The following is a 10,572-nucleotide window of genomic DNA, read 5'->3' on the forward strand; positions in this document are numbered from 1 at the left end:
TGAAGGAATAAAAATATTGGGGAGTGTGGATAAACGAAGGGGATAACTACCTAAGTTCTCACGATGAAAACGTAAGGTTAAGGGAAAGCGAAACGCAGCTATAATGAAGCATAGAGCTCTGTGGGGTTATAACAAATGTGAAGTAGTAAGAGGAATGTTGAAAGGAGTAATGGTTCCGGCGCTCACGTTTGCGAATGCTGTACTCTGCTTAAAATCAGACGTTCTATTAGGCCTTGAAGTAAACCAGAGAACGGTAGGACGTTTGGCCTTATTCGCGCATGGAAAAACACTAACGAAGCAGTTCAGGGAGATATGGGCTGGCTGTCGTTTGAAGATAGAGAAGCTCAGAGTAAAACATGCTTTGAGATGAGGTTGAGGGTTATGAATCAACGAAGGTGGGAAGCTAAGGTTTTTAGGTACCTTTACTTGAAAAGCGTGGACACGCAGTGTTTAAGAAAAACTAGAAGGCTGACGATGAAATACGGAAAGAACAGTGGAGAATCCAAAACAGCCAAGGTAACCAAAAAAGAGGGAAGGAAGATTGAAACGAATAAATGGAGAAACAAAATGGAAGCTAAAACGTCGTTAGAGATGTACAGGGCTGAGAAAATGAACATCAGAAAGGAACATTTCTACAATATCATTCCCAGGGCTGTGCTTTGCTTTTAGAGGAAAGAGCAGGTTGCCTGCGAACTAAGAGTTTTGTGGGGAAGCAGTCACAAAATGATGGGATATGTGTGGTCTGTGGAAAAGAGACAGAAACTATGTGGCACATAGTGTAAGAATGTGATGGTATCCATCCAAATCTACATGAAGGAAATATAGGCTTCCAGAATCCCTAGGATTTAAGGGTATCTGAGAGGAAGTTAACTTTAGGGCTGTCGAGGGGACGAAAAGAAGATTAGAATGCTGGTGGACGAAAAGCAGAGAGGGGAATATTGCCTAGGACAGTTACCACCCGTAACAGAGAAAAGAAAGTATTTCGGGCCTAATAAACCTACTGCCTGCACTAAGCAGCGCTTGTTATAAAATAAGAGTGTAAAACATGGTTATATTAGTCCTTTTTGGTAAGATGACATGTCATCACCCAGCTTCAAACAGGAAACCAATAGCAATCATCATCATCATCATCACCTTCAACATACCTCTCGAATCATCATCACTGTACATAGTATTCCATCCTGTCCCAATAAAGCGACGCCTACCATTCGTGTCCCGGCTCTGTCCTTTCCGCGACATATGGTGCTGAATCCCGGGAAAAGCGGCTTTCACAGACTTGAAATACCCTAACCAGCGCCAAACCCATCGACCTTCGAGAACAAGTTTCAGCCGGTGCACTTGTGTCCCCGTCTGGAGCCGCGCCAGGGAAACTCCACGGTGGAAGTTCCGAGCGGGCTACCAACAAATGACAACGTGAGCCGTTGGGCGAGGACCGTTGTACCTGACGCAGAACGAGCTTGAAGCACATGGAAAGGACCCGAAGTAAACGAGCTTCAAGCACATGCATTCAAGATGAAGACACCAGCTTCATACGTTGTAACCTCGGTGTACTTCTTCGAAGTCATACCTTGGAACCCCTACATCCCAACAATTTTTCGAGATGACTAACGTTGAGTATGTGGCGAAACGGTTCGGCGCCGCTTCTGCGCCTGCGCGTCGCGTCGATACCTCTAAACACGGGCGCCAGCGATAAGAACACTCTCGCCCGAAAGAAGCAAGAAAACTGTGTGTGTGCACCGATTCGGGTGCCAGTTGTTGTAAAACCTTCAGTCTGAAACATTAAAGTTATGTTATCCCACATCTGGTGACCCGGAAAACGAACGTACCGCACCGCCATGGCCGACGAGGAAACCCTTGCTGCCCTTCAACCAGTACAACAACTGCAACAACTGCAGGCCCAACAGCAAGTGATCGAGAACCAAGAGCAGCAGCGCCGGAAACAGCAGCAGCGCAATCAAAATGAAGCGCTCTCGTCCGACGAGCGTGCACCGCCCCGCTTGGGCCACGCCCCCCAAAACTTCGCTCCAGCGGTCCTTGCCACCTCGGGCGCCTCCATTGCTGCGGCCGCCACCGACACGGACGTCTGTCGCGTCGCCGTCAAGCTTCCACCGTTTTGGGCACAGGCGCCTGACGTGTGGTTCGCTCAAGTCGAGGCGCAGTTGTCCACGGCACGCATCACCCAGGACCGGACGCGCTACGACTACGTCGTCGCCCATCTAGACTCTCGCTACGCGACTGAGGTTCGCGATATCCTTGCAAATCCCCCGGCTGATGACCGATACCTACACCTGAAGGGGGATCTGATCCGCCGGCTTTCACCCTCACAAGACGAGAAGGTGCGTTACCTACTCCCGCACAAAGAACTCGGTGATCCCAAGCCATCGCAGCTCCTGCGTTACATGCGCGACCTCTTGGGCAGCACAGCGGTCGATGACTCCCTCCTCCGTATCATCTGGCTTCAGTGTCTACCCTCACATGCGCAGGCCATCCTCCAGGTGCAGCCGAATCTGCCGCTGGACCAGCTCTCTCACATCGCCGCCCAAGTCGTCGAGATTTCTTTGCCAGCATCGCCTCTCACCGTCAACGCCGTTGACACCCGACAGTCCAGCAGCGAGCTCGCGCGCCGTATCCACGAAACCACCCGTCAGCTGGACTCAATTCAAAGGCGCCTGGATCAAAGCCCGAAGCTGCGTCCACAAAAACGCCCCCAAAGCCAAGACAACAATGCCGCTTCATCGCACAGAAATAACGGCCCCTGCTACTACCATCGCAGCTTCGGGGACAAAGCCCGGAAATGTCAACCACCTGGTTCAGCTGAACGTCAGGGAAACTTCAACGGCAGCCCGTAGAGTCGGCCGCGAGCTGCCAACTTAGAGGTCGTCGCATATTTGTCACCGACCAAGTCACTAAGCGGCGGTTCCTCGTCGACTGCGGCTCCGACATCTGCTGCTTTCCCCGAACCTTCCTGCATGACAAGCGTCTTTGCATATCCTTTGAGCTCAGTGCGGCGAACCATTCGAGCATCAAGACTTACGGCTCGCTCCGCCTTAACATCACCTTCAAAAACCTGTGTCGGGATTTCCCATGGAATTTCGTCATCGCCGACGTCGCAGAGCCGATCACCAGGTCCGACTTCTTGGCGTACTACAATCTTCAACCTGACTGCCGATATGACCGACTTATCGACGCTACGACAAGCCTCTCCACGCCGGGCCAACATGCGACCACCCAAAAGCCTAACGTCAAGGCACTCACCATTGGGAACCTGTCGCCGTACCAAGCCATCCTCGCAGAATTTCCCGACCTGACTCGACCTAGCGGGCGTCTGCGAGAGGTGCGCCACTCAACCGTGCACTACATCCGCACTACTCCCGGCCCCCCGGGTCTCATGCCGCGCCCGTCGCCTAGCCCCGGACCGCCTACGAATCGCACAGGCCGAATTCGAAGCCATGCTCCGCGAAGGTACTGCCCGCCGCTCGGAGGTACCTTACGCCTAACCGCTTCGTCTGGTACCAAAGAACACCAATGGCTGGCTCCCCTGCGGAGATTATCGCGCCCTCAACGACCGCACTGTCCCCGACAGGTACCCCGTCCGTCATATACAAGACTTTGTTGCACCGCTTACACGGCAGCACTATCTTCTCAGTGGTGGACCTCGTAAAGGCCTACACACAAAGGCCTACACACGTCAACCCGAATGACGTCCCAAAGACCGCAATTATCACGCCCTTCGGCCTATTCAAATTCCCTTTCATGAGTTTTGGTCTCTACAACGCGGAACAAACCTTTCAACGCTTCATCGACGACGTCGTCCGCAGCCTGGACGTCTGTTTCGTCTACCTTCACGACATCTTAATCTTCTCCCGCAACGAAACGGAACATCGCCAACACCTTCGTCAACTGTTCCAGCGTCTCGACGAACACGGCTTACTCATAAACGTCCGGAAGAGCACGCTCGGCGCCCCCGTCGTCACGTTTCTTGGCCATGAAATCTCTTCAGAAGGAACTAGACCCTTGCCTGACCGCATCCTGGCCGTTAAAAACTACGCGCTGCCTGCCACGGCGAAAGACCTCCGCCGTTTCCTCGGCATGTTCAACTTTTACAGGCGTTTCGTGCCTAAAGCGGCCACATCTCAGGCCCCTCTCCATGATGCGTTGGCCGGCCAACGCGGCAACCATCCTGTCACTTGGACCCCAGCCTTAACGCAAGCGTTTGAACACTGCAAAACTGCCCTCTGCAACGCTACGCTGCTATCCCATCCCAAGCCAGAGGCGCCCCTGGGTCTTTTCACAGATGCCTCTAGCACCGCCGTCGGAACCGCTCTCATGCAGCGCGTGGGAAACAACTGGCGCCCCTTGGCGTTCTTCTTGAAGAAACTCTCTTCCCCGAAGCCGCCCCCGCCTTCCGGCAGCATCGTCGATGGAACCTCGGCCCCTGCGGAGACGACCTGGCCAGACTACTGCAGAGAGCTTCTTGCCTTCTACGAAGCAGTCCAACACTTTCGCCACATCCTGGAGGCACAGCACTGCACCATATACACCGACCATAAACCTATCACTTACGCCGTCTCCCAACGCCGCGAAAAGCTTCCACCGGTCCAGCAGAACCAACTGTCCTTCATCGTTCAGTTCACCACAAATATCCAACACATCAGCGGAAAGGAAAACGTGGTCGCCGACACACTTTCCCGCGTCTCGGCTGTCGAGCTACCAACCGTTACGACCGACGCCCTCGCCGAAGCCCAGAAAACGGACACCGAACTCCAGCCGCTACTCGAGAATGGCTCCTCCCTTCAACTTCACAAAGTTACCATCGCTGGGTCGACGGACGCTCTCTATTGTGACATATCAACTGGACGAGTGAGACCATACGTCCCTTCTTTGCGTCGCCAAAGCATCTTCAACCAGTTACACAACCTCAGTCATCCCAGCAACCGAGCTTCTACACGCCTTGTGACTGACCGGTACGCGTGGCCCTCATTGCAACGGGACTGCCGCACCTGGGCACGCACGTGCATTCAATGTCAGTGCGCCAAAATCACCGGGCACGTCACCTCGTTACTCGGAGAATTCTCCCTCCCGCCGGAACGGTTTCAGCACGTCCACATCGACATCATTGGACCCCTCGCACCGGCCGGCCCTTACCGTTATTGCCTCACCGCCATTGATCGTTACACTCGTTGGCCCGAGGTGTGGCCGCTCGAAAGGATCACCGCAGAAGACGTCGCATCAGCCTTCTTCTCCGGCTGGAGTCACAACCGATCAAAGAAGGCAATGCGAATCACAACTCTTCAGGCTCCTCGGGCTCTCCACCGGGTTCGAACGTTCACGGACAACTAGCTACCACCTTTGCGCCAACGGGATGATTGAACGGTGTCACCGGGAGTTCAAGGCAGCCATCATGTGTCACCCTCACTCAAACTGGCTCGAAGCTCTCCCCGCCGTCGCTCTTGGTCAGCGCACAACTTTCAAGCCGGACATTCAAGCCACGCCCGCGGAACTTGTCTACGGGAAGCCGCGTCGCCTACCTGGAGAACTCCTCTCCGCTCCGACTATTGACGTAACCAGCTCGGACCCTGCAGACTTCGTCGCTCGGCTCCGTCGCACAATGGGCGCGCTGCGCCCGTCACCAGCGGCACGCCACACCAAGCCGACCCCGTTCGTGTTTACAGACTTGGCAACATGCTCGCATGCCTTCCTCCGCGACGACACTGTAAGCGCACCTTTCCAACCGCCTTACTCTGGACCATATAAAGTCATTCGTCACGACGACAACTTTCACCCTGCAAATCAGTGAAAAGGACGTTCGCGTTTCCATCGACCGCCTAAAGCCATCATACACCCTCTCCCAGGAGACCACCAACTCCCGCACGCCTCCCGTAATTCGCCCACAACCGCCCGCAACGCCTAGGCCCACACCCTACACCACCCGCTTTGGACGCCAGTTGCGGGTCCCCAAACCTCTTCAACCCTGACGGCTCCTATCTGCGTGGGGGGGTGGTGTGGCGAAACGGTTCGGCGCCGCTTCTGCGCCTGTGCGTCACGTCGATACCTCTAAACACGGGCGCCGGCGATAAGAACACTCTCGCCCGAAAGAAACAAGAAAACAGTGTGTGTGCCCCAATTCGGGGGCAGTTGTTGTAGAACCTTCAGTGCGGAAACATTAAAGTTATGTTATCCCACAAGTAGAACAATGGAGGAGCTTATCAGCCAACGACTCCATCTACGTGACGTAGGCTCCGCAATTATTACAAAAGTTGAGAAACATCTTTCATCTTGTTCACCTTCCTTAGTAATGATGTCTAGCTGGTATAGGACACTGCTAGAGAAAGAACAGGCTCTAAAAAACCTGAATGGCGAAGTCTAACCTCATTGCTCTAGACAAGATTGCCGAGGAGATCGAAAATGGTCAAACATGGGCCAATACCGACCTAACGACGAAATCGAAAATAAAACAGTTTTTTTTATTTGAGCGATTTACGGCACTATTTAAAAAGCTAAGTTCGGCAACGAATCAACCGCAACGTGAACCATCTAGGCGTAACATCGTTCACCAGTTATGGTTGAAATGGGGAGATTACTTCTCCTGATATGTCCGCTACGTCACTGATGGGCATTACCATAGAAACATATAACAAGCAGAGCATCACGGACTTCAGAAACCAGCCAAAACTGAAGCGTAATCAAGACTCCAACATCGGTTATTTTGAGAACAGCACTTCTGCCTTCAGCACTAACAGAAACTTTTCAATTCAGCCATCCGGAATCAGAGGCTGAAAACGGCGGTGACACCCAAAAAGGCTAATCGGCATGGTCTCTCCTTGAACGTGAACGAGGAGGAACCTACGAATAAGAACCTAAAAGAGCGTACGCTGTGTGCGAAATAACGCACCAAAATAAATGCAGAACGCATCGAACGCGCAAAGAACGAAAGAAATGGAGCGGTACTAACCTCCCGGAGAAAAGCCTGGAAAGAAGTGCCTTCATAATTTCATATGGGAACAGGAGAAACAGTCTTCAAAAGGCACTAAAGAAGGTGCAGAGACATACAATGGGGAAACCTTGAAAGCAACAATCTACAGACAGGATACTGCGCCGCCTGAGGATGTCTTAACGCTCTCAGAAAAATCCTTCTCTGGGGGATACCACTGTTTCCGGTGGAGCTGGCACAGCGACCTATGTGCCCAATTTTACGTTGTGCAACCCCACACTCCAAAGTTTGGGCAAGCGGTACAAGCACCGATGGCCAAGCACGTGCAGCGGGGCGGCACCGGGCTGCTTTAAAAACTACACCGGCTCCAATTTGAATTACCCAAATACTTTGGAACAATAACGCCGTAGTTGACTTAGTCGTTTAGTACCTTTTTTTTGTGGTCGGGAAGATGTTGGAAATTATGGCAAGGAGAAAACAGAGGTCCCTTCAACATACCTCTATAACCATCATCCATGTACATACTGTTCCATCCTGTCCCATTAAAGAGACGGCTACCGTTCTTGTCCCGGTCTTGCCCTTTCCGCGACACGGCGTCTGGTTTCGTACTGCAGGGGGTCGGGCGGGCGACAGTGGGCGGCGGTATGGCGGGGCCTGTTGACAGCGCGTTGGAGCAGGGCGGGGTCGACGAACAGCCGCAGAGTACGTCATAGCTTGTACATCAGATGGGACAGAACTTCCCAAAGCGTTTGAGCTTCTTCCCATATCACGTCAGTTATTCAAGCGACTTGGGGTTGCGGCGTCATCGGGAAACGTTTCCGCAGCTCCTCCCTCACCACTTCACGGATGGTCTCTCGTAGTGTGTCCTAGCTAATGGACCCGGCACCGATCGTCTCCTAAACCATTGCATTGTTTAGGCGGTCGTAATGCCTCGTTCGAACTTCAAGCGTCTTCTCCAACGCGGCCGCCTCAGACGCGAATTCACCCACCGTCTTCGGCGGGTTATGGACAAGACAAGCAAAAAGTTCTTGCTTCACTCTTTGCAATAAAAACCTGTGCTTCTTTTGTCTGTCATTTCGGGGTCTGCACGGCGAAAAAAAGGCTTGATCTCCTCAACGAAGATAACGCCACCTTCGTCGGGGTGGTGCGTTCGAGTTGCAAACAAAAGCGCAGTTCGCTCTTTCCTACCAACGGTAGCGAAGGTTCTAAGGAACTTGCTTTTGAATTACGTCCACTCGTTCAAAGAGCTCGCATGGTTGTCGAACCCAGTTCGAGCTGGATCTTCCAAGTAAAAGAAGACATGCCGGAACGTTTTTCCATCATCCCACCTTTTGAAGATGCGGCCGAGCTCCAGCTTCTCAAACCATTCTTCGGGGTCGTCAGCGGGGGCTCTCCGGAACCATTACAGTTCCTGGGGCTGCTGCAGCACGATTGGCAACGACGTTTCCTGCAAGATGTTGGTGGTTGTAGCGTTCATACTCTTGGGCTGTATTGGCAGAAGACTGAACTTCTGCAGTAATCCTTGAAGTTGGTGGTTGGCTTTGGTTGGACTGGCTTGGTGGCTTCCAAATGTCGTAGGGAGCATCAAGGCTGAGTTCCCAGCACCTGTACCAGATGTCACGTAGCCAAAGACGACACATGTGTCTTGAAGGCAGAACAAGTTTATTGGAGTGAACTTGTCCTCCCCTAACTACACAAAAAGTACCCTGGCGGTGACGCAGTAGTCAACAAAGTGACGTGCGTAAGCAAGTGTCGGCGATTTGAATGCCACGGTGTCTTCTCTGCATTCTTTTATCTTTCCGCGCGAGTGTTTCTGGAACCGTCGATTTACATCCAGAACATTGTAGTTCAGAGAAGGCTATTTTGGGCTAATGACGTTAAGACGAAATAGTTTGCTTATGTGAAGGAGATAGCCAGTGCGGCACCACACAAAAGAATGAAAGACGCGCTTCGCATGGGACACAGATAACAGAGCCGGGTGAGGGCTGGCAGTAAAAACAAACAATACATAGGCAAACCCGTACTTGGTTCGCGGCAATAAGAAACAGCGTAATCATACGCTGTAATTATTATCGACGTAGTTCAAAAAATTCAAATCTGCGTATGATAAAATTTGGAATCTTATGCTGTATATGAATAGTTATGTCAAAACGCGACAACAAAAGAAATGCCATGCGACTCACCTTAATAGTATTCCACTACCAAAACAATTATTTGTATAGAAATGTCCAGCCACTTCTAGCAGGCAGGAAGTTTATCCTGAGTTCTGCGTTTAGCACCATCAAAGAGAATTGCATTGTTGACATTCGACATCATTTCGATAAATTTCAGTACCTTTTCCTATATTTTGGCATACCATCGACGAAGCACATTGGAAGCAAAAAGGGCTTGTTGCAACGCCTGGCAAGCGTGATCACCTCCTTGCAGCGATCAAGTGAGGGCGCTCGTCTCCTTGCACCGGCAGGACCATCTATCATGTTAGCCAAAATTTCAGAATTCACCATTTCCAATTTCACTGCAACGTCGTTTTAACTGTCAAAAAGACCTCCAATAAAACGCTTTGGCAGAAGGTGTTGGCAAAGCGCAGATTGCTCCCGTTATTACGTTTCACAGAAGCGAGTGCGGGCACCGTGGCGGCCCGCAGGTTAGCCGTAACAGGCGAAGAATTACGTTGGCAGGCGTTTCGTAACCGATCACGTGCGTGTAAAGTTCGATGTGTTCAATGTTTCGTTCGTTATAAAAACACACCGCAAATGCAGAATGAAGCTAACAACTTTGAGACTATCCCGGTAGTATGATAGACTGTTCATGATTCTGACCGAACACCTGACAGCGGTCCTTAGTATATAGAGTTGTTAAATTATTCCCTTTAGCTTGTATCTCAACACTATCCAAAGTCTGTCCGGATTTTAGGTGGCGATAATAACTATCCTTCCTTTGGAAGGTCGGCCTCATCCGTTCCCGTTAGCAGTTTCCATCGCTCCGAATGCTTGCGTTTTCTATATTTAGCGCATGTTCACCATTTGACCAAGTTATTCTAAAAACTCTCACGGGGCGTTAATATTTTAGACCTGCTTTTCATTACCAATCCTGGGAATTCTTCAACTCACTTTGTTGGAAGAGTAGCGGCCACAGGGTCGTTCATTGTTCACTTTCACTACCACACGTCGACAACTCTTAAGCCGTGATGCACTTGTTGAACTACGGATGAGCTGACATTCACAGTATAAATAGAATATTTGTAGAATTTACACGCAGATTCTAATCTGAGTTTAGAATTCGCGCTACAAATAAAAACTCGCATATTTTTGGTGACCCTTTGAAACATACAAAAAATGTGGAATCCCAAAATTATCCATCTGCTCTAAAACTATGATGCGTGGTTCACAGTGATGTAAAAAAATGTTTAAATAAAAAAACGAGCATTCTAAAAGGTTACGCGAACAGTTGCACCGGGAGACTCGATTCCTTATAAAAATATTTCATAGGGTTCCCGACTTCAATAAAAGAGGCCAAGGACAAATGCTTCAACTGCAGTATACGGACCGTCTGAAACTGAATCCCACAAATTTCAGGTGGGTGCTAAATCCGAGATAAAGCCCCACTGAAAGCCCTAACAATGCAAAATCCTATGTATCGAT

The 10,572-nt window shown here is 50.9% G+C and overlaps 1 protein-coding gene across 1 annotated transcript; it reads left to right on the forward strand.

Moving 5' to 3' along the window:
* Positions 1-1,835: 1,835 nt before the first annotated feature.
* Positions 1,836-5,340, forward strand: LOC144149777 (uncharacterized). Its single transcript, XM_077681421.1, has 3 exons — positions 1,836-2,820; positions 2,904-3,482; positions 3,584-5,340. Exons 1-3 carry the CDS (start codon positions 1,836-1,838, stop codon positions 5,338-5,340), a joined length of 3,321 nt encoding a protein of 1,106 aa, XP_077537547.1.
* The last annotated feature ends 5,232 nt before the right edge of the window (positions 5,341-10,572 follow it).

The sequence above is a fragment of the Haemaphysalis longicornis genome, unplaced genomic scaffold (genome assembly GCF_048455015.1).
Source record: "Haemaphysalis longicornis isolate Haplotype H1 unplaced genomic scaffold, Haemaphysalis longicornis Haplotype H1 scaffold_8, whole genome shotgun sequence".
Taxonomy (NCBI): Eukaryota; Metazoa; Arthropoda; class Arachnida; order Ixodida; family Ixodidae; genus Haemaphysalis; species Haemaphysalis longicornis.